We start from the raw sequence: 25,577 nt of genomic DNA on the forward strand, positions 1-25,577 counted from the left end.
GGGATGGGAGAAAACATATGGAACTATAAAACTTTACCACTGGGGAAATCTCTGATATTATCTCAAACATTAGGGGCTCCAAGACAATAGGCCAAGCCACTGATCTTGAGGCTTGCTCTTGTGAAGTTTACTTATGTAGTAGGAAAGCTAAGCCTACGTATAGTAATGCCTAAGAGTTCCTTTCAGAAAACCTCTTTTGTTGCTCAGCCACTAATCTTGAAGCTTGCTCTTGTGAAGCTTACTTACATAGTGAAAATCTAAGTCTACTTATAGTAAAGCCTAATAGTTCCCTCCAGAAAACCTTTCTTGTTGCTCAGATGTGACCTCTCTCTCTCTGTCTCTCTAAGCCCAACTTTGCAAGGAAAATCATTCTCCTCCTGCCTACCTGGGACGTGACATACAGGGTTAGAAGTCTCCCTGGCAATATGGGATATGACTGCCAAGGATGAGCCTGGCCCTGGTACCATGGGATCAACAATGCCTTCCTGACCAAAAGGGGGAAAAGAATTGCAACTAATAAGGTATCAGTGGCTGAGATATTTCAAATAGTCAAGAGGTTTCTCTGGAGACTACTCTTCTGCAAGCTTCAGTTAGATATTACTATTTACCATGGTTTGCCAAATTGCGACCAAAACTATTCCTGCCAACCCTAAAGAACACCTAAGGCTCTATCTAAGATCTGCAAAGGTTCCATGTACTATGATTATTTTCCAGAAACCTACAACCTCAAGATGGGTTCCTAGGCCAGATAAATCCTGAAACCCAGAAGGGCCAGCCTCTCCAAGAATATCAACTAGTTCCATTCCCCTACCCATATTATCAACAGCCCTTTCAAACATGAAAATATCCCTAAAGATTGGGAGAAAGATTGAAGGAGAAGGTGAAGTCATAACAAAGAAGATAGGATGCCGTCAGAGTATGACTACTGAATCATTTTATTGATATTTCTTTTAGTCTCCAGTGTCTTGGAGCTGCTAGGAGGAAAATATCTAAAACTGTGGAACTGTAATCCATACCAAACTCTGAAATTTGTTCTATAACTAATTGTTGCAGTGTGCTTTGAAATGTATTGCTTTTGGTATATATGTTGCTTATCACAATAAAAAAAGGTACATTAAAAATATATCCAGGTTTCAACAAAAAGTTACAAAATATACAATGAAATGGCTATAAATTACCCAGGCAATGGAGATTAAGGCATTAGAAACCATCAATGAGGAGGATCTACTTGCGACTTTCCAGACGAAGACATAAAATAGAAAATGGTCCTAAATATGATCAAGGAAAACATGGAAAAATAACTAAAGGAAACCAGTAAAATAATACATGAACACAAAGAAAGTATCAATAGAGAAATGGAAATAATATAAAGGAACCAAACAGAGCTGAAGACCACAGTAAAAGAAATTGCAAATCTTCTATAGGGGTTCAACAGCAGATTGGAGCTGAAAGAAGAAAGAAGTAGTGAGCCTAAACATAATACCATTAAAATCATTTAGTCTGAGGAGCAGAAGAAAGAATAAGAAAAGTGAACAGACCTCAGGGAACCTGTGGGACACCATCAAGCATACTAACATACACGTTTTGAGAGTCCCAGAAAAAGAAGAAAAGAGGGACCGGTGAGGATATTCAAAGAAACAATGGCTGAGAACTTTCCACATGAGGGAGAAGGAGAAGAAGAAGACATGAATAGACATATCCGGGATGTCCAGCAAACTCCAAATAGAACACACCCAAATAGATTTACAACATGACATATTATAATCAAGTTGCCACTACAAAGAGAAAATACTGAAAGATACAAGAAAGAGAAAAGCAACATGTTAGATACAAAGGAACCTCAATAAGATTAAGTGCCAATTTCTCATCAGGAACCATGAAGACAAAAAGGCAAAGGGATGGCATATTTAAAGTGCTGACAGCAAAAAACTGTCAACTAACAATTCTATATACAGCAATTCTATATGTAATTCTATATTCAAAAATGAGGGTGAGATTAAAATATTTCAAGATAAACAAAAGAGGGATTTCATCACCCTCTTTAGTGATTTCATCACTTAACTGGCCCTACAAGATGCTGAAGAGTGTTCTACAGGTTGAAAGGACAATAGACAATAAATCAAAGCCACACTAAGAAATTAATATCTTAGATGTACCCAACATGAGTACATATAAATGAGAGTACTACTGTATTTTTGCCTTGGCAACAGCATAACATGTAATGAGAAATCAGTGGTTGTGTCTGATAACACATTAACATGCAATTTGCAATAAGAACTACATAAAAGTGGGGAAATAGAGGGGTATATGAACATAGTTTGTGTAAAACCATTGAAGTTAATGTCAAAGCAAACAAGAGTGTTAGAGATTCAGGATGTTAAAGTTAAGCCCCATGGTAACTACAAAAAATTATCAGAGAATATGTAAGCTTATAGAGGTAGAATATAGATTGCCAAGAGGAGGGGGAAAGGGGAAGAGGGAGTTATTCTATACTATGTAGAAGGTTTCTATTTGGGGAGATGGAAACATTTCAGCAATGGAAGATGGTGAGGGTACTGCAATATTGTGGATGTCACTAATCCCAATGAATGGGAGTGGTTGAGATGGAAAGATTATGCTGTACATACAATTCTAAAAATAAAAAAAAGACAGAGAGAAGAGGAAGAAATAGCAATCAAAAAGACAATGACAATTAAATGCAATATCTGATCCTGGATAAGATCTGGCAAGGGAGGAGAAAATAGCACAAAGGAACATTATTGGGGCATATGAAAAAAATTGGAATATAGACCATAAGTTTTATATCAATATTAAATTTATTGAACTTGATAACTGCACTTAAGGTGGTTTCACAATGAATATATGTCCTTGTTCTTAGTAAATGTACATGGCAGTATTAAGTGTTCAAGGACCATGATGTATAAAGTCTTCACTCAAAAGCTCAAAGAACAGATTGATATATAGATAGATGGATAAAGACACAATGATAAAACAAATGTGGCAAACTAGTAAAGTTGATGGATCTGGTTTCTGGCATGGTAAAGGTATGTTACAGTTAACTGACCTGTAAATTTGAAAGCATTTCAAAATTAGAAGTTTTTTTAAAAAATGAGAGTCATGAAACTCAACAAGATTTGTTTTTCACCCTGGTCTCTAGGAAACTTGGTCTTAAATGTTTTCATCACATGCTATAAAATTTATCATTTAGCATGTTTTAATTCATTCGCTTCATTGTACTTCCTTTCATTTCTAGATTCCATTTTCCCATGTCCCCTTACACTTAAAATATTTCTATGGTATCTTCAACCAGGACTGGGGTTAGGGTAAGGCAAGTGAGGATACCCAGAGTGCAAAATGTAAAGAGGCACCCACTCTCAAGCTCATGCAAGCGTGGGGCTAGTACCTGAATATAAACAACTCCTTCAATTTTGCACCCTGGACCCCCTGCTTGCTCACTCTAATACTTTCTGAAGGATTAGCAACCCTAGCTACCTATCTATAAGGCATGCTCTTTTTCATATCTGCTTTGCCTCCTATTCCCAGACATCCACTTCAAATGATAATTCTTACAGTGGATCTCGAGTGGACTGTGCTTTGGAATGACCTGGAGTGTGTGTTACAGCCTAGGTTGCTAGGCTGTAAACAGTACCGCTTTGATTACAACAGATGCAGTCTTATAATAATCTTTAATGAGGAAAACCTAACTAAACAAAAGAATTAAGACTAAAACATTTGCTGAGTCCGACTTCCATAGTTTGTGATTTAACAGGTCTGAGGTGAGGCCCACAAATCTGCATTAATACCAAATTCCAGATAAGGTTGCTTCTGCTGACCCAGAGACCCCTCTTTGAAACCACTACCCTATACTAAATAGTTTGGAGTTCCTCCCATGTATCAATTTATGTATACTGTTAAGTCTCTCTAGATTTCCTCTTCCTAATTTGTTAGATTCTCTTTGGTCTTCTTTCTCTGAGACCATCACCTGAACCCTACCTCCAGCCCTCCCTACTACCTGTAAGGTCAGCTGAGGGTGTCTTCAGAAACTCTGAATATTTTACTTCTCATCTCTCCTCCCAGCTCATAAGTCATGATGGGGGAGTCATTCGTTTTTATATTCCCAGGACAAGAGATTTTGGACGAAATCTCACTGAGAGTAGGGGAGATTTGATGGGAAACCTACAAAAGCAATGAATTGGTCTTTGTAGCCTGAGGCACTCATGAGCTCTGAGGTGTCTAACAGATTTATGGCCCTACTAAGCATGACTGAGGCCCCCAGAAAAGAGGAAGGCCTACGAAGGTCATTTTGCCAAGGATAAAGCTTACCTAGACGCCATAAATAGGTATTAAAGCATTGGGTTCAAGACACTCAGTAGTAGGGCATGCTACTTCTCTAGAGATGTAGAAAGTCTATTTATCTATTTATCTATCTATCTATCTATCTATCTATCTATCTATCTATCTATCTATCTATCTATCCATCCATCCATCCATCCATCCATCCATCCATCCATCCATCCATCTACCTACCCACCCACTCACCCACCCACCCATCCATCCAACCATCCATCCATCCATCCATCCATTTATCTGGCTGTTTGGGGTACAAAATGGTAAAAGGTATTACTCTAGTTAGGATTTGAGTTCAGTTAAGAATGTGTGAAAATGGAACAGGGCAAAATAAACAAATAAATAATAACACCTTGTGCCAGTTTGAAACTATTATATACCCCCAGAAAAAACATGTTTTAATCCTGGTCCAATCTTGTGGGGCCATACCTATTGCTTAGAGTGGGAAACTTTGATTAGATTGTTTCTATGAAGATGTGACACACGCAGTTTTGAATGTGACCTTTAGGTTAGATCATTTCCATGGAGACAACATACCTAATTGGGGGTGTAGCCTTTTGATTAGATGGAGATGTGACTCCACCCATTTAAGGTGGGTCTTGATTCGTTTATTAGAGTCCTTTAGATGGGGAAACATTTTTGAGAAACCTCAGATGCAGATGCTTGGAGAACAGTTGCTTCAAAGCAGAACAAACTCAGACATTTAGAAATGTAGCACCCAGCAGATGTCACCAAGTACCTTCCCCAAACAAGCCAGAACCTGGAAAGAACCAAGGGATGCAAAGCGATGAAACCAGCCCCAGAGAAATCAAGTGAGGAAACCCCATAGGAAACAGAGTCTGAAAGCAACAGAGTCCAGGAACAAGGGACAAGCAGATGCCAGCCACGTGTCTTCCTAGCTGACAGAGGTGTTCAGGAAGGCATCAGCCTTTCTTGAGTGAAGGTAACCTCTTGCTGATGCCTTAATTTGGATGTTTTCATGGCCTTAGAACTATAAACTTGTAATGAAATAAGTTCCCCTTTTAAAAGCCATTCTGTTTATGGTATATTGCTTCCTGACAGCTTTAGCAAACTATTAGATACCCTATTAAATGAGAAAGATTGTCGGCCTGTCTTCCAGCCATTATGGCCTCCTTTTGCTTTCTAAAATTGAGCATTCTTACTCCTGTGAAGGACTTTTGCCTGTTTCTTTGACCTACATAGAAATAAGGGATGTGAGCTTATTTAGAGAAAGACATGGAGAGAGAATGGGCCTTTACCTGGAAGGTGGGAGGAGAAGCCTCCATCCCAGGGTGACTAGCTCCTTCTCACCCCAAAGCCACAGAACTAGACAAACCAATCATCAAAACTCCTTCCTGGTCCTTACCTGAGCTCTGGCCACAGAGCAGCTCTTTATAAATATAATGAAAAACACACAGATGATAGATATATAAATAGACAGAGAGACAGATAGTGCTTCCCTCCAAATTCTTAAATTGTCCTCAACTTAAGTTCTGCCACATCAAACCAATCTTGTGGCAAGATACCTGTCATGGAGCTAAACAGCTTAAAATCCATGGTTTGCAAGTCATCCAAGTTTTCGAGACCTTAGCAAAAGAGTAACACCCCCAAACACGCTGTCTGCAAAGTACTTAAATCTGTGATGAGGTCTTAGTGAATTAGCTTTTTTCTTAGTGTTCAGAAACAAAATTGTTATTGTCAATCAGTATGGCTGAGTAAAAGGCAAAAATATAACTCCTAACATTTGCCAAGACTCCCCCAATTTCACTCATTTAGCCAGGCAGCTGGACTACTGACTCAATCACCCCAGGGACAGGCGAGTAGCTGGAAGGTCAGAACTGACAAGAGGTGGCCCACAGTAAGAGAGCATGCGCCATAAAATGCTCACCAGATCCCACCAGCATCCTGACAAAGGGGCCACTGTGGGATGATATGTCTGACATCAGCCGACTTTAAAGAGCCAAAGTGGAAAAGCAGTGGGAGAGAGTGAGGCCCTGGCCCATGTAATATGTTGGTTCTTGGTTCAGGACCAACTTTTTAGCCAATCTGCCCAGTCCCCTCAGCATACTGGAATTACAGCAGGGACGCTGGTAATCCTACCACTCACCACCACCTTTTAAATCACTAAAATCATTTCCCTAAGCAAAACACTTCTAGCAATTCCACCCCTGTGAAAGGCTGACTTTCTGAGAAAAGTCCTAGATTGTAAAAGGAACAAAGAAGGACAGAGGGAGCAAAAGAGAAAGTATAAAGATGGGAGAGAAGACAAGGGAGAGCATAACCTACACTCATATGGAATCCTTACTATATAATCCAGGATTGTTCCAAAGCAACTGCATTAAAAATATATATTTAAAAAGCCAAAGCAAGTGGTTGGCCCCCATATTTTTTATCAGAAACCAGTGGGAAAAGAAAAATTACTCCAGATATTTAAAACAGAGGCAATCCAATGCAGGGAACTGATTCCTCAGGTATAGAATAGCTATGAAGCTGTGCAGGAAAGACTGAAGGAACTTCAAGTGCAGTAACAGTAGAGAGCCACTACTACCTTTAAGCTACAGCAAGGGTCAGCAAACTTTTTCAGGGAAGGGCCAAATAGTAGGTATTTTAGGATTTGTGCACCACAATTTCTGTCACAACTTGTCAACCCTATCATTGTCAGCCACTGGCAACACACTGAAAAATAGAGCCTGGAGAGTTCTGCCCTGGCAATAAAGGAAACCAACAAAGAGCAAAGAGTGGGAATTTTCTCTCTCTAAAACAGTAACTTGCATTAAAGGCTTAAATAATAGGTCTATCTACACTGAGGACTATGTACAGTAAATACATGAAGAGAACTAGGTATCTGATTCGGGACATGTCGCATGATGTTTTCAATTCTCCTTTAAAAAACGCTAGTCAGAATAATAAACAGCCTTTTGGGATAAAACATAACTTATTTTTAAATATATTTCTATGCATTCAATATTAAAATCCAGGGTAGAAGAGTAAGGAAACCATTTAGAAGAGAGTCCAAAAAAGGCTCCGCTATTCAGGAATCTTTTAGATGATGTAAACTTAAACAAGTATGGGATTAAGGAGCAATTACCAAAAAAAAGTTAAGTTTTTAAAAAAATAAAATGGAGTTGAGAAAGTCAATGATATAGGTAATATAAAGCTTAGGATTGATGAAATTTTGGATATTTATAGATAAGTTATCTGTAAGCCAAATTTCTTTTACAAATGTTTTAAAAATGTAATATGGAAATCCTACAAAAGGAGCTTATATATTTTTAAAATACCAAAAGATAGGTTGACCAGGGCAGTTTAGCCACTTTACAGTTTTAATCACTGTGTCTATAGATTTTCCATGTGATCATATACATAAGCCAAATTAGAACTTACCTCCTTCTTCTCTCCAAAACTTCCAAGATGCAAAAATTCAACGTAACAATTGCAATTCCTTCCCCCTATATAAATTGAATCTTTCAAATGATATCAAGAATATGTTCAATGAACACCATTCATCTAAGGTTTTATTAAACATATGTGCTAAGTCAGGGCATATGCTAAGTCCCTGAGCCTAGGATATTGAAGTCAAAATTCTAGGAATCTCGTGATTATTGTGGAAAGAGATGGCGACAACTCATTGCTAAGGCACGACTCAGCTCAGTGCTAAGGCACAACTCATACTGCTATAACTTCCTCTGTTCCCTTCCTATTTTTGATATTTTTATGCAGGCCATCCACAGTTTTTCTATCCCTCTTCATTCCTTTGGCCATTCTTCCATAACCTCCCCTGTTCTCCCTAGACTCCAATATTCCCCAAGCTCACAATTTTTCTTCCTCGTCTTTATGTTCTCCCACAAACTGCCAGTGCTGTTCCACAGACCGAAGCTCCCTAACTAAAGATGGTTATTGATGTACAGTACAGTGTTTTAGTGCAGCAGCCGAATCAATAAAGGAGAAAATACTGCTTTGTCAGGTTTCACCAAAGCATTCTGGGAAAACTTTACTGCCTCAGATGGTTACCGAAACCCTTAAAATGGGAGATCAGAGCTGGGCTCCCTTCTGCAGTGAGAAATGATGTTCTTCTACCCTCTAGTGACTGTAAGGGAATAAGGCAAAAGTTGCAAGAATTTTTGAGAACACTTCACATTATTATTTATCACCTGTTTATTTTTAAGGTGATAGAATAAATAAAATAAAATAAAAATAAGTGATAACTTATTTTTAAGAATCTGAGACTTGGGAGCCAAGTGAACTGGCAGGATAACCAAGCAAGTGTCTTATCATAGTTTTTTTAAGTTTTCAAAATGCAAAGGATATATTTTTAGGAAGTAAGAGTCAGAACTTTGCCTCTGTTGGGTTTCTAAAAGCAAGGTTTGGAAAGTAACACTTTCTTCCTAAGTGATTAGTGCTCTTCAGGTTAAAATTTTCTTGACCTCCCCCAGTATCTGCATCTATGTGTCCATCTATCCATCTTCTCTCTCTCTCCCATTATCTCTCTCTCTCTATCATCTTTCTCTTTCTTCCCCACCCCCATCTCTTATTTTGCTTCTCTCTTTCATACAGAGAGGAAGGAACTCCCATTTCCAATCTCATTTTAAAATGAAGTAAACAAACAAACAAAAAAGAAGCACAATGAGGTTAGAAATTTGCACACATATATATGTGTGCAAATATAGGCATACACAGACACACAGACCCACACATCACCACTACCACAATTCAGAAACTGAACTGAATAAATAGCCTGGAATCTTTCATCAGTTAGGTGTAATTATTTTGTGTTGCTTAGTTCTCTTTATAAAGTATCAGAACAGCTAAATTATGAATAATTTTGTTGTTACACTAATTTTAAAATTTAGTTACTTAATTTACAAACCCTAAGGGGATTTTTTAATAACTTGATGAATTAATAATATATTCCTACTTGTAACGTATATAGTTTTCACAAATGGGACATCATGCAGAATTGCCTAAAAAGGCAGTCACAATGTAACAAATCATCAGTGCTTTTTGCAAAATCCTTTAGAGAGACTCTTACAAAAAAGAAATAAGTGGATTGTTCAGGAGATAGAAAATAGATTTATAAAATATATCTCATATTTCTTTCAATCTTAAATTGTCCCAGTAGGAGTGTTTCTGGGTTATAGTAAATACTTCTTAAAGGACTAAATCTAATCATACTACACTCTAAATATTACAAGCTTAATGAAGTGAAACATTCTAATATGGCTGGCACATATAAAATGTCACCACTAAAATAACTAAGTTCAAACATTTGGTTATACCCTTATTAAAAGAAATTTTAAAAGGTAGATGGTTCCCTTTTTATTTGTAACAGCAGTAAGAGAAAAAGAAAGCCGCTACATCTAAAGGCTGTGAAATATAAATCATGCTTATATTTGTTTTTGCAGCAAAGATAAAGTTTTTCCCAAATGGGTTAAAGGAAAAAAAAGCATACTTTTACCTTGCTGGTGCTTAGTCGCTTCCGATTTGACCAACGCTATGGATTATGTCCATCAAATGGTGAAAAATGGCAAAACAAAAGAGGGAGAAATAGAATCATCAACAATGTAATTATATTATTACGCCATTATATTAGACTGTGCAGATCACACTCAATAATTGAGAACCAAGTTCTGACGGTAGAGAGAAAACACATTTGAGAAAAAAAAATGGTTAGAAACTGAAAAATCAGAGTTACGTGGTTGTGTTGTATCACTTTCTCACTGCATCCACTAAAAGAAAGTCAAGGACATATAATACTGTCTGATCCTTAGAGCATATAAATTTTGACAATTACCATAAAATACTAAAAAATGTTTCTACTTTTTAAACAAAGAAAAGCAGAGTTCTCCTATTTGAAATATTAAGAAATCCATGGACAATGTTAGCTCCTGTTTAGATTTCCATAGTTTTAGAATTAAGAAAAATAAGTTCATTTGCCTTCATTGATGAAATCCCATTATTCAAAATAATAGAGGAAAATCTAGTCATTCTAACACAATTAAGACAGACAGGCTAATACAAACTGAGGAGGGAAGAAAAACTGTGGCCGGTTAACCAACTAATCGGTTGTTAAAACTTGGGATAAATTCTGGAGATCACGATTCAATTATGATGAATCTAATTGAGCAGACCACATTTGCTATTATGCTTTAGGCAAAAAAAAAAAAAAACCTTTAGGTAAATGATCCATCTACTTTGCCAATGTATTTTCCCAATAAATTGAAAAGAAAATAGTCTTCAGGGGAAATTCACTTATATTTCAGTGATCAGAAACTAGAAACTTTGGCACAGAAATCATCTGAAAACAGTCTTCATTAAAAACAGTTCCCCAGTGAAATTTTTAATTCCCATGACATGAAGTTATAAGTACTACAAGCTGGGTATGAAAGTCATTTTTTATATATTTTTCCAACAATACTGACTCAAGCAAACCTCAAACATTAAGCACAAGGCTGTTTGAGGCCCTTTGACATACTATAACTCATCTGATTGTTATGACAATCATAAAAGATAAACAAATGAGATGAGGACATTAATGCAAATGATCATTGCAGATACCATAAAACTTACTACAATATTATGAACTAACATGTATAAAGTACGCCCCGTGCCGACCATCATATTTCATCATCTTAATCTTTGCAACCCTGCAAAACAGAACCTCTTTTTTCTCCCCATCTCCCACAGGAGGAAATCGGGGCTGGGAGAGGTTAAGTAACTTTCTGAATTTGACCTAGTCACTTAACTTCTTGAAGCGAGAAAGCAATGGAGATGGACTTAAAACGCTACAGTCTGACATCAGAGTCTACAGTTCCAACCACAATCCTGTTTTGGCCAAGAAAAAGAAACAGACAGCAGATACAGCCGCCTTCCTGTCAGTGGTTTTCCTAAAAACTGCAGCAGGCTTGTATATCATGACATTCTTGGATATTCAGGGTAATTCATAGATATGTCATACATGTTAAGATTTCTGATCTTAGTTCTAAATAAACAGCAAAACAAGGATGACAGAAAGAAAAAAATGGGTACAAAAGTGAGAATTCAACCTGAAATCTTTCCACTAGACATTAAATTTAAATAGAAATTTATAGACACATGATTCCCTATCAAATAAACTGCTGCCCTCCAACTCCAAGTGTTACTGACTGCTATTGAAAATTCCAATATAAGTTTTTAATTGATTATTTTAACAGAAAAGCGGCAAACATTTTCTGATATCTACATAATATGTTTTGCAAGGTGAATAACCACATATGGCCCAGGGTGAATTATTACTGGCTCAGTTAGACTTTGATCAAAAAAATAAACAGAAAAATAGAACTGCCAATCAAAACAAATGAGAGCAAGCAGGGTTTTCTATATGATGAAACCTCCATAAAATATATATAAAATAAATATATTGCATAGCATGCCTCTGTCAGACAAAGAACAAAGAAAGCAAAAAAGTGTATGAATGAGCAGACACACTCTCTGACAGACTGTTATAAACAGGAGGTGGGGCAGTCAAAAGAAAGGAGGGCTAAACTAAATAAAATGACCACTGGGGCTACTCCTTCGATTTGGAAAAGTTTTTCTTTGAGATGTTTTACAAAAACAAATCTAAGCTGCCCCCAATATTAATTGGTCTACAATTTGAAACAAATTGAAATGGAAAGTCTGTTGCTTTAAAACTTCGCATTTTGGCAAAATTTGCATCTATTTTAAATGCCAATTTACAGTTAAACATAATCCAACGTATGAGAGAAAAATCACAGGTAGTCACATTTAGGAGTGTAGCTATTTCCATGACTATCCAATTTTACAATCCCCACTTAAATACAGAAGAAATGCTTAGAGCACACCAATCGGCAAGTGTTAAGCCATGTGGCAAATGATAGTTATTTATATTGCATATTATTTTAATCTGGTGGTCCAGTCAAGTAACTGGTCACCTACTGTATCTATTGACCCCAAATACCATCAATTCATAGAATCACTGACAATACTGTCATGACTGAGAGGAAACTAAAGAAAATCCTTCTTTCATTATCTCGGATAGAAAAAAAAAAAGTTAATTTTCAGCATCAATTTTTAGATCTTTTTAACATTCAAACTGTCACCTTTATTTAAGTCTTATGTTTAAGCAGTGCCACATTTTTTAAAAACAGAAGTACAGATTTTTTTTTCTGAGCTATTGTAAATTCTCAAAAGTAAAGAACTTAAATTAAAAATAACAACTTTTTAGTTGATTCTCCAGCAACTGACACATCATTGTGCATTCTTCCTAAATATACAAAGCAAAAAAAACCACTTTTTAAATATCAGGATAAACACTTGGAAAGTTACCAAAACAACAACTAGAATAAAGGTACAGGTAGATACAAAAGCTTGTAATTTATCTATTTAGGTTCTAAAACCCTTGTATAGCTCATTGTAGTTATGATTTAAAAAATAGAAGTCCTAACCTTTTTTTTTAAAATAGACAAAGATTACAGGCAGTCATGTAAACTACTTCTCTAAGCCATCTTCCCTGAGTTTATTAGTAAATTAGTCTTGATTTTCATCATAAAAGTAAATTGTAACTAAAAGCAGAAGTGATGTCAAAATGAAGACTATTTGGAATAGTCTCATCATCAACTCCAATGCCTTCATTCAAAGAGAATGATCTGAAGCCTAATTTATAAATAGGCTAGAATCATACTGGAGTTGAAATGCACTGAACTGTACTACATAGATCCCTTCTTCAACCAGGTATTTTAGTGGGCCTTAAAAATATCTTTCAAATAAGTTATGATCAATGATGTTTTTGTTCTCGTTTTAATTATCAGAAACATAAGTTATAATTTTCAAACATAAAATAAGATCATGACTTAAATCCACATATTGGCCCATAAGTGCAGCGTATCAGTCATATGGTGACATCTGATGCTTCATTCGTGCTATAGACACTGGTTGGCATATGGGATAGATCAGAGAAACCTAAAATTTGTATCTTTCCCAAAGTACTCTTAATAAAAAACCTGGTAGTCAAAATTAAAAACAAAAAGAAATTGAAATGCTGCAAATGTATACTTGACCACATTAAATATTACATAAAGTAGTAGTTAAATCTGGAGAACTGCTTTTCATAACTGAATAAAATCATCTAGTCCCTAAAAGTATTATAGATGGACGCATTAACATTTAATGAAAATATACTTTGGTTGATGTATTTTAAAGCGAACAACAAACAGCATACAAGTTGTAATAATAGCAGCACTACCATCCTTAATGGATTTACTTTTCAGAGTTCCAAAGGGAAGATATACATAACCACAGATAGGTACTTTAAGTCTTTGTAAAATTATTTGTCTCTCTCCGGAGATAATCAAAAAAAATGTCAGTCATCTGGTAGCCCAGTAAGCCAGGAACAACTACAATGAAGAGTTTTAAAAAGAACAAAAGCGTTACACTTACATGTCTCTTGAAATCACCCTGTTTTACTACCAGGTTCATATTTAACACAATAACTCCCATGTCATCTTCTAAACTATTCGGATCTTCCAATTTTAAAATATGCTCAGTCGTTCTACAAGCAAAAAGCAATAACCAATGTTAGCACTTGCAAATAGTACTATCCTCTTATAATGTATCCTCAGGAATCAGACAAAATGCTTCAAAAAGCACAAAATTCAGAGAAAATAGAACAACAACAAACCGGACAGAAGAATTGTCTGATATTGTCTAATTCAACAGTCAGTAAAACTGCCCCTCACCCTGACAAATAAACTTTAAATGCCTGTCTTAATTTTGTTGGGTTAACATGTTTCAACACGTGAAAGCACAAAATCCAATACACATTTTAGAACACATTAAAGAATGTTTTATGCTTAATATATTGGGGAACTAAAAAGCAAAATGCAAAGAAGAGATGATGACAACTGTGATAACATGATTGTATTTATTCAGGTACTTTTGTCATTGGGTTTCAACAAATCCAATCCAATTTAACATTATGTAAGTTCACTCTAAAATTCACTAATAACCATTACAGTAAACATACAATACCTGTTAAGCTCAAGATCACTGAGCATTACAAAGGCAGAACCCATGAAATCAGATGTAGTTAAATCTCGGTCATATACCTACAAAGAGGACAGAAGCCAGTAAAACACAAGAATGTGGATAACCAACCAAGTTTATCAAATTATTAGCAAATGGAATACCCTGGTAGTTTTTAATTCAATCCTTTAGACCAAAAAATAATCTGCACAGTCCAACTAAAGGGGAATTTTTTTAAGCCAAGGGAACAAAATTATTCGAACATGCCCGTTTTGCCTACCACCATTAAAGGGGGGGGAGAATATTTTTAAGGCTATATTCATGTACATTAAAATGTTATACACAATGCACCACTCTCTGTAGTTTAAGCCGTCTCTCATTAAAATTAAGTATTTTCCATGGTGAGCAGATCTGCCAATTAAATAGAAATTTGTTAAATAGTCTACAGCAATCTCATCCTGCATTCAACTCATGCAGTTTTAACCCAGATGTTAGAGCAATTGATGCTTACTACCGGTAACTTAAAGCTCTATTAAGTATAAAGTTATTCCTAATGAGAAAGACTTTAGTACTTGTTGCCACTGCACTCCTGGTAATAATTCTTCCACATTTGGTAAGTGTAAAGAAAATCAATAAAGCTATTATTCTCATTCTGACTTTCTGTAGAGCAGCCTCACTGATCTGAGAGGAAATACATAGTTTTGACAAATGGTATAAAGATGTCCTTCCAAATTAATATTTTTAATCCAGTGCCTGAGAATAATAAAAGAATTAATTTTGCTAAGCTTACTTTTAAGAGAGTATCAAGGGTTACAGAAAAATAAATGTTTTCAATAATAGAACAGATTTGATAGTCCTCTTAATTACCTTCACACGTAGCTTTTGATTAAGGCTTTGTATTGGTAATATAACGATCTCATCCCAAACTGGGTTCAAGTTCTTATAGATGACTTTACTTTTATACAGCGTCTTCCCATTCAGCTTAAATTTCACATAGGGATCACTTGTGCCTTTAAAAGAAAAAGAGGGCAGGACAAGTTTTAAAAATAGATGTAAAACCCTAGTGTCTCCACTAAGCAAAGATTTCTTCCACACTCCCATGGCTCAAAGCATTCCACAGTGCACACGCAGGACAAATACACCCCTTTGCAGAAATTAAAGGTTCCAGAGGTGGAGGGGAGAGAAAAATGAAACAACTTAGGGAAATGCCAGAGCTCCGCAAGCGCTTTTGTTTTGCTTCATTGCCGGTGTGTGACAAAACCTATGGAACTATCCCCCCCAAAATCAAGAAACAAAATCCACAGCATCAGCCAAAGGTATCAGGAATCTTTGGGAGAGGGACCACCCCTTCTGAGAACTGCAGGCTGTCATGAAAAAGAGAAAGAAACCTTCTGCAAAAGTTTGACCAGATGGTGGGCTCAACAGAGCCCCGTACTTTAAAATATAATAATAATAATCAATCAATCAATCTCTGAAACCAGAGACTCAAAAGATGGCGTAATGGGACTAAGACCGAAACTGGGGGCATAGAAATTAAATTGACAAAGTTGCCATTCTTTGCTGGCTCCCTGCACCTGCAGGAAAGCGGCCAACATTGTTTTACCCAGGCCAGCTGAACTCCAAATCTGCTGGGCCCTCAGCTGGCCACAGAGCTGACACCACTGACCTGCCGTCTCCTCCCAGGGAGCTTTGAAAACAGACGCCAAAGAGAATGAATAAAGTCCAAAGCAAAAGGAAGGGTCAGTGACTGACCTGTCTCCACACTTTTCAGATCAATTGAGAGACAGAAAAACTGCCCACAAACATAATACGTATTTGCAAGTATGTGTGTGCTACACGCGTGCATGTGTGCCCCTGTACTTGTGACATCTCCCGGTGCCTGCGATATATGGGCTCACTGATGCCCGGTGAAGGATGAATACAGAAGGTGCAAATGAATAGGCAATCCACAAGTGAGCCAGTGACGGCCAGCTGACAATGCTACAAAGAAAGTAAAATGCTAAGTTTTGGGGCGTTATAATAATTACGTGTGAAACACAGAACTATGAATAAGTGTACAAAGACCAACAATCTGTTCTGTGTGCTGCTATTTCCCAAGTGCCCATTATACTAAGGCTTCAGAATATTTATTGAATGGCATTCCTGATATTAGGGTCAAACCATTACAATCGAACAATATTGTGTCAACACTCAGTAAGACTGCTCCGTCACAAGCATTTATCATATCCTTACCACCCATCAATGGGAACCTCAAACTTCTTTTTCCTCTACTTCTTTTTCCGTTTCTAGTTAGGTCCAGAATACCAAAAATTACTGAAAATGAAAATTACTGAAATGAAAAATTACTGAAAATCACATTTCCTATCTTAACTGCAAATAAAGCCAGCTCCTTATAAAATGAGCTAATATGCACTATTTAAAGGCCACGATAGAGTAACGAAGGCACACCTTTCACAGATTCTCCTAATTTTAAATAAAGAAAATAAGGGGGGACAAAAATACGTGCACATATATGAGTCACCCTCTCACATTTTCAGTGTGGCTAGACAAGGGTAAAGGCCAGCACTCTGTATTTTAAGCCCAGACGCCCATCCGCACCCCACGGTAGGCGGCTGCTCTGAGAAGGATGTTAAAAACGAGCACTGGAGGCCATGGGGGAGCCAGCCAGCCACCCCTCCTCGGGAGAGACCGCCGGCAAGTCAGGCTGTAACCGTCATTCTGAGACATATATATATATATATAAAGTGAGGGAAAACCGTAATAAAAAGAGGCCTTTAATTAAATGAAATTGCCACTCTGGGATCAGGCCTTCATGCTTGTCAGCATTCTCTCAAAATAAACATCTCAAAACCAGGCCTCGGCGGTGTCACTTTCTCACAGGCAAGGCACACTGGGTAATCCCCAGGCACCCTGACAGCTACATAATGTTCAAACTGTTTCACGGGTGAGTGGCGGCATTCGTGTGAAAGAAAATATTAATGTCTGGAATTAATAGAAAAAGGGACCGGGGTTTATAAAGCCAAACAAGGGAAGAGGGTGTCAAGTTAGTGCGACGTTAATTGTTAGGGAAACTCTGAGAAAGGGGGGAGCGCTCTGTGGTTGTCTCTCTGAGCCCAAGTGCCCCACTGTCAGGGAAGTTACATCTCAACTAGGCAAGTCCTGAAAGGGGCCGGCGCCCGGGACGCTGCTCCCAGATTAGACGGATGACGAGATGACACCTGAATGGGTCGACTTGGGCCTTTTTCACGGGGAGCTTCCGAAACAATGAGGCTTTTGGAATAAAGATGCATTTCTCCAGGAGGAGAGTCAAAGGAGGGGCCTGGAGCCCGGGACTCAGTCTCGGGGTGGGCTCCATCCAAGACCACCCCCCAGCCCAACCCTGTGAGCCTCAGCAAGTCACCCAACCTCAAACTTAGGAAAATCAAGGGGTTCAAAATTTGTGACCCGGGTCTCCTTCTCCATTCGAAGTACACTGTGGTTGAATATGGAGAGAGAAACTATATAGAGAGAAAGAAAGTCATAACCATTCCTGGTCCTCCCAGAAAGTTCCACTTTACACTCCTAACAACAATGAGACAGTCCTTCATTCTGTCCGTGCTGGTGGATGGCAGGCGTGGTGAACTCTCCCTTGGAGCTGGCCCTGTCCGGCATGCAAACTTGCCACAGATAAAGCCTGGTCACTTCACTCATGGCCCTGCGAGATGCACAGGGAAACCAATGCTAGATGCTGGTCTTTTACACCTGGAGACGCAGCACACACTAAAATATAACAGCACGTCCAAGAGGTAAGTGTCAAAATAGAACTGGACTCGAGGGTTGTGGTGGTCCATGGGTGTCAGAGGGCAGTTGTAGTTGGGGTGTCAGTGGGAGATGAAAGATGGGAGATAGGAGTTGTACTGTGGCTGGGTCTGACCAAGCAGAGAAGGGGTGAAGTTATCCAGCATGAGGTATTGGCACCGAAAGATGGGTGGAGGAGGGAAAGCAGGAAGGAGAAAAAAAATTATTAAATTTGTGTAGTGCAAAGTTAAGCATTTCAACTCATCCAGAAATTAAGAGAGAAAACTATGATGAGAAATACAGTTTCAAAGGCAGGTTTGAGTCAGAGGAGAAAGTGCCTTATAACAAAATAAGGAGTTCGATTTTTATTCTGTAAAATACACAGTATTTTTTGTTTGCTTTTTTCCTTTGCTCTTTATTTCTTTGAAACATAAGTAATATATGCACACAACTCTGAATTTTCAAAGTCTGAAATGAAAAGTAAATTCTCCATCCTCTTACCCTTTCCTCATTCCTGCCCTGCTAATGTACCCATTATAAAGTGTCTTGGGTACTCTTACAGGAATAAAAGAATTGTTTTTTAACAAGCATGGAATCACTTTACATGCACTGGGCTGCATGTTTTTACTTTTAATGTAGTTTGGATCTCTGCTCATATCAGCCATACAGATCTACCAGGTTTTCTTCAAGGGCATCCATTTTTGTCTTGATGTATTATTGTTTAGCTGGTTGCCAAATAAAGGACATTTACATAATTTCTGATATTTTATTAATGCAAACAACACTGCAGAAGCAAACTTATCTTGACGTTCTTAAGGGATTATACTTAAATGAGAATTTTTAATATTAGAACGGCTGCTTTTGACAGAAATTGTCAAATTGTCCTTCAAAAACTTTATCAAATTTAGACTACCACCAGGAGTATATGATGGTATTTGTTTCATTGGATACTCACTAACATTGGACGGTATAAACCTTTATTTAAAACTAATAGCAAGAGAAAAAAATGGTATCTTCATTTTTATCTATCTTTAGCATTTTCAGTAAAGCTTAGCATCTTTCATATCTTAATGACCTACATACTCCTTTGTCAGTGAAATTCTTGTTCATATCACTTGCACATTTTTCTGCAGGCTCATGGTGTGTCTTTTACTTACAATCTTTAATTATGGAAAATAGCCATTGACTATAAATCTTGGCATAATTTGTTTAGACATGTTATTTTTTGCAATCAGTTATTTTTATTTTTATTTAGTCAACTTTCACCAACAATTTATTTATGGCTCTTTAGTTTAGCATCCTACTTAGAAGAAATATTTTCACCAAAAGATTTTAAATTAATTCAGTCATGATTTTACCACCAATTTTGTAGCTTTTCTTTTCTCATTTTTAACACCTGAGCCTTTGGTCCATCTGGAATTATTTTAGTTTGAGGAGGGAAGGAAATTCAGGTCCTCTTATGAGCAGGAGAGTAAAATGATCAGAGCTAAGCTTTAGAAATATAAATCTGACAGCAGCTTATAATTTAGAATGAAGAAGAAAAAGGCTGCCACAAAGAAACCTAGTAGCTGAGACATATAGCACCCGAGAGCTGAGGACTGGAAAGGAAGCTGCAGCCAGACCATAAAAAAGTACCAAGGCAGGATTCACAACATGTAATCCATGGGGCACAATCCCAGAGAGAGGCTCCATGGACTGAAAGGGTTATTTAATCAAAACCACTGAGAGAAGCTGCTATTTTCTCCCTTAGAACTGCACAACAGAGAGTGGAATATTAAACATGGTCACAAACCGCAGTAAACAACAATAAAAACAGTTTAAACCCTTTTGGCTCTGTATTTCATTCAATTATTTAAAAACATAAATCATCTTACTTAGATTCCTCTGAACATCATAGGAAATATCCTCCAAAATCAAGGTCCTGGAAGGTACCACTTATGCTGAGAGGCATCTAATATGCATGCTGGGTGTATTATAAATATGTGAAGAGTGAATGAAGAAGCTATGAAGTAAGAATCAAGTAATCAAGAATTACTTGATTCTTACTTACTATGAAGTAAGGACACAGGTGGAATAAAATCCCAAGCCTTTCATTTAGTATAACCCTGGACAACTTCCTCAATTTCCTCATGTCTTAGGTTCCTCAACAGTAAGATGGAAAAACATCAACCTCACAGGATGGGCTGAGAACTGAATGAGGCATCACACTTTAATGAAACTGACACCAGCCCTTTACCGAGAATGCTCCATATTAAGGGCCCACTAAATAGCCACTACTGTTGTTCATATTACTGCAAAAGTTGAAAGAGGGAGAACACATAACAACAAATAGAGCTCTATAAAATGTTCATTTACTTCATTTTTAACTGTCCAAGATGACACGTTTTACTAATTGGTCTCTATAATATCTTTTCTATTGAGACTTCTTTAAACGCATGAAATATATTGATATCACCTCTTTTCACAAATTGGGTAGAAAATCCCTTATCTTGTTCCCCTTTTCACAGGGATTCCATGTAGCCTGGGAAATATTCCCTAAAACAGCCTGAGCTGTCTTGGAAGGAAAGGGCCGTATAAAATCTAAAACCCCAACACCACACATAAGTAGCGGCTGCTTCCCAATTTGTGGTCCAAAGGTTATTCGGTGATGACTTCACAGCTCTCTGCAGATGTATAATCATCTGAAAATAACAGGCAGCTCTGGCAAAAAGACACATGGCAGTGCAAATCCATCATCGGTACACAAGGACCAAGAACTAGAAAATTTGAGGATTTTGTTCTCTTGGCATTCCACTTATCAACATTAGGAGCTGTTACCACATTGAGAGTGTTACAGAAAAAAATTGGTTGGTATCAAAAGCAGAAGTGGTAAATAGAAACAGACAATACATGGTAAGTGGCTCAAACTATTCCAAGAAGTAAATCAAATCAAGTAAACCTCTACCGAAGCTCTAATTACAAATTACTTTTTTATGATTTTTATGATATAAGTAATTCATGGTCATGGTAGAAAAAAGCAGAAATTCAAGACACACTTAAAGAAAAAGAAAATGCTTCTACATTGATATGTACTTAGCTTTTACGTACACATGGTTTTCAACAAAAAGAAATCACCTTCTACAAAGACTGCTTCCTTCAGTCAAAAACTCATAAGCCCATAAATATATTTCTACAATATTAGTTTAATGGTCATTTATGTTTGTATATATATATATATATATATATATACATAGGAAAACCTATGAAATATTAAACTAGCCTCCTTAATTTGAACAAAAATCCACTGTGTTGAATACAAAGTGTTATTTGAAGGCAAAATCTACTTACTTGTTATCAGCAGAGCCCATTTGTCAAGTTATAAATTTTAGCCATGCAGTTCCTTAAAAAGAAAGGCCTTCTTAAGCTAGAAAAATCTCCTAATTAGATGTATTTCTCAAAGTAATTGTTTGTGCTGAAAAGAAATTATCTTCTTATTCCTTGCACTAAGTTCTCGTTTTGTAATATCTGATAACTTTCACTTTAAGACATTTAGAAGTCAGATTCAAGTCAACAATTATTTACCAAATCTTTATGGAAACTGAGCTACATGTAGATGAACTTATACTGCATAAACAATATTTTGGAACCATGTAAAAAGTATAAATTTGACTTTTATTTAATATGCTGGGTAAGAGTAATAAGTGACCATTAGTCCTATTTACACACACACATTCAGAATCTTCTGAATATATACACGTATTTCCAATCTTTTTCTATTTGCTTCTTGCCAGTAAATGCTTTGAAACCTGGGCTGCTTATATAGGGAATCCACAAACTTAAGTTCAGACTTTCTTTGAGACTGGCTAAATTTTCAGAGAAAAAGCTAGTGAAGAGTTTTGAACAGTTGCTGCTGCCCTCTAGCAGTAAAGCTGAAATTTCCAGAAAATAGTATCCACATGCTGCACACTTAACCCGTTTCTTCTGAAACTGCAATGAACGTGATAGAAATTTAGAGGGCATTTTTCCTCAGGCAGGTGAGAAAAAGAAACTAATTTTCCTCTGTAGGACAAAACTTATACTACTTAAGAAGACAATGATGGTTTCAAGTCTAGCAGAATTCCAAGCCAGATTTTACCCACTAAGATTAAGTGAAGGGAAGATGCGTATCCCCAGGTTTGCCCTGGTCCATCTTTTCACTATCAACCATGAAGAACCATTTCCTCCCTGAGCTCCTACAGGTCTTGCTATCCAGATTTTTTAGTCTAGTACAACCTGGCAGAACAACTCCTGAACCTTCCTCATTCAGTCAGTATCAGACTGCCGTCCACTCCAAGAACCCCCTAAGGGAGGCCGCCATGTGCAACGCACCATGGGTGCCTTGACCAAAGCCTGCCGTGGGCTGGTGCTGCCATGTAATGGCCCTAGGCAGTTGGCCAAATCCCGTTCTACCAAAAGAATTGCCAATGACCAATTCAGCTAATGGACAACTGAGAGTGGAATCAGTGATTTGGAATTGTCCATTTTACCAAACCTTGACTCTTTTAATTATTTATAAAGTTTATACAGACCAGAATGGAATGAATAATGGGGCATGTGAGAGCTTGGGACACCAGTTACTCCTGGGGGGCGTTCGGTCTCTGCCCCTGCCTGCACCCACCCAACACTTCCTCTGGGTCCTCTCCCTAACTCCCCACCACCCCCAACCTCAGTCACCTCCCAGACTCTTCACTCTCCCCCTCCCTCAGCCTCCTCCTCACCTGCCTCTCTCCCCTCTGACCGCTCCCCTTTTCTTTCCTCAGTCTCTTTTTTTGGCTCTGAAACCTGAGTTATGCCATATTCAAACTTTTCTATCATTTTCTATTTTCACCTGAGACAAATTAAATATTGTTTAAAATACTGTTATTGTTTTGTCTTTATAACCAGTCAACTATTGCGACCCAGAGACCTTTGAAAGCTACTTCTTAAAAGTTTATAAACTTTATAAATAGATGAAAGAAAAACATTGTCCAAGTTGATGAGTTTCTGCCATTACAGCACATTGGTCATTTGGTGAATAGATTATTGAAAAAGCTGGCTTTGGTGAAATGAGCATTAAGAAAATATTCCTGCTCCTCCCTCCTGGAGCAAGTGATCAGAAGCACACAGGGCTGTGGCCTTCTGTTTAGAGAGCTGATGAACAGCTGCCCTTGGAATGTCAGGAGGGGAGGCACCCAGGGAAAAGGCAGAAAACATGACAGCATAGTGAGGCAGGGACTTGAATACAGACATAAAAAGAGACTAAAGATGGATAGAAAAAAAGAAATGGACATAAGAAAGGAGTAAACAGTCAAATATAGCCAATGAGAATCGCTTCATGGAGTCTTTCTAAAGGGTAAAATGCACTAAAATATGTGAATGTCAGAATGTCAATGGATAAATGGGTTTTGGTTATCCAATTGCCAACACACATAATTATTAATACCCTAAAATTCTCCTTTCTATTAAAAAGTCCCCTGTCAAAACTATTAATTAACTAAGTATGAATCTAAATCTAAAGAAAACGGGCACCAGCTTTCATGAAAAAGAGAGATCACGGCTTACATTTAAGTAATCACACTGGCAATATGCATTACCTAATTTAATCTTACAAACTCTAAGGGGTAAGTTCTCTTCACATTGCTGTTATTACAGATGAGGAAATTGGTGCGTTCCTAGAACCTGGTCTCAGACCCAGGTCCATTCCATTCTGAAGCCTTCATTTCTGGAGCAATTTAAAATCTGACCCCAAAATTCATGATACGCCTCTCATCAAGAAGTAGTGTGTCTGAATGAAGCTGCATGTGAGGTATAGGTTTTTTTTTTTTTTCTTTTTCTTTCTATTATCGTTTTAATTCTTATTCTGTTGTCTTTTTATTTCTTTTTCTAAATCGATGCAAATGTACTAAGAAATGATGAATATGCAACTATGTGATGATATTAAGAATTACTGATTGTACATGTAAAAAAAAAAAAAAAAAGAAGTAGTGTGTCTGCTCCCCTTCCCTTGACTCCAGGTCCCTGATTCAATTCATGCAATATTGTGGGAACAACACTGTGTTCTTTCCAGGACTGCATCACCAAAGTGATATGCTTCTCCTAGCCTGCTGGAGCACCCATGTTCAGTGCTCAGAGCTGCCATGAAGAAGTCTGATTACTCAGGGGTCACCAAGCTATGAGGAAGCCACGCTGCCCAGAGACGCCTCCTGTGGGGCAGACCCAGCCTTCCAGCTTCTTGGGCTCAGTCACCCAAAATCAGGGTAGGAGCCTTCAAGCTTTCAGATGTTCAATCCCCAGTAGTCGAGTCAATCCAACTTTCCAATCTTCCCAGTTGAGGAGCAAAGACATTGCAGAAGAAAGACAAGCTGTTTCCATAGTGCTCTGTCTGAATCCTCCCAGAGCTTGTGAATAGGTGCTGCTTCCAAGTCACTAAGTTAAGTTAATTGTTAGACGGTGACAGTATCAATACCTTCTCCACTGACTCAAATTCAGCATGCTGTGATGGTTGAAAGGTGATAGTGTGATAGAATTAATGGTAAAACGCTCTATCTGAACTCAAAAGTACAACACAAACCAGTCACAGACACATGGAAGCACATAGGAACACATAAATACGCACACACACACACAGAGAGCATATCATTTCAACATCTCTAACAATGAAACAAAGTAAGTAAAAACAACTGCTGTAAACAGCATAAACATAGCGCACATATATTGTCATAGAAATGAAGAGCTGATGAAAGTATCCATTGTAGAGAAGTCCCATTCAACCAAATAGAAAAAGGATGCCCAATTAACCTGAAGCCAGTGATCTCAAGCCAGGTGTAAGGCAATTTCTTACTTGCTGGTGGACATAACAAATGGCCTTGTTTTGTTACTGGATAGTTCATGGGAATTGAGATGGGATCTAACTGAAAGAACAAGTAAATGAGCCCCAAGGCATTCTTATCAATCAATGAGGAGACACAATGTCTCAAAACAAAACAAAAATAACCAAAATCCACAGAGAGAGCTGAGTTGTAGGGATACTCTAAAGATTATGGACAAACATGCCCATTTACATTGGATATTCTTGTATCAAATGACAAAGGAATTAATGGAAACAGATTTTAAAAGTCAGCTCCACTCACTTGCTCTGGGACCTTGACAAGCTAACCAAACTTAGTCGGAAGAGGAAAACTCCTACCCGCCTTCCAGGACGCATGTTTGCATCCTTGAAAGTTTCAAGTTTTCTCTTCAGTGGTAGCCTTCCTGATTCACTCCTCCAGGCGAGATTTTGTAGCTCCCACACAAACGTGCTAATGACCTCGTGCCATCTGGTGTTCAGAGAAGGTACTCCAATAAAGAGCAAACCCAAAATTGTGCAAAATAAAAGTACTGCTTATGATTTTTAACTACAATAAACCTATTCAGTGGTTCTGCCACCTGAACAAAAGAAT

At 37.6% G+C, this 25,577-nt stretch overlaps 1 protein-coding gene across 8 annotated transcripts in view; it reads right to left on the reverse strand.

The window, feature by feature from the left end:
* The window catches only part of MCTP2 (multiple C2 and transmembrane domain containing 2), a 254,637-nt gene that overhangs the window by 139,686 nt on the left and 89,374 nt on the right, over window positions 1-25,577 (reverse strand). For all 8 annotated transcript variants that reach the window (XM_077124086.1, XM_077124089.1, XM_077124092.1 and 5 more), the window contains 4 exons: window positions 15,232-15,374; window positions 14,371-14,447; window positions 13,780-13,891; window positions 9,803-9,838 (listed from right to left, as the gene is read on the reverse strand). In XM_077124086.1, the coding sequence (XP_076980201.1) occupies window positions 9,803-9,838; window positions 13,780-13,891; window positions 14,371-14,447; window positions 15,232-15,374 (368 nt within the window). The remainder of the gene's footprint in view (window positions 1-9,802; window positions 9,839-13,779; window positions 13,892-14,370; window positions 14,448-15,231; window positions 15,375-25,577) is intronic.

Source organism: Tamandua tetradactyla, chromosome 12, assembly GCF_023851605.1.
Source record: "Tamandua tetradactyla isolate mTamTet1 chromosome 12, mTamTet1.pri, whole genome shotgun sequence".
Lineage (NCBI taxonomy): Eukaryota > Metazoa > Chordata > Mammalia > Pilosa > Myrmecophagidae > Tamandua > Tamandua tetradactyla.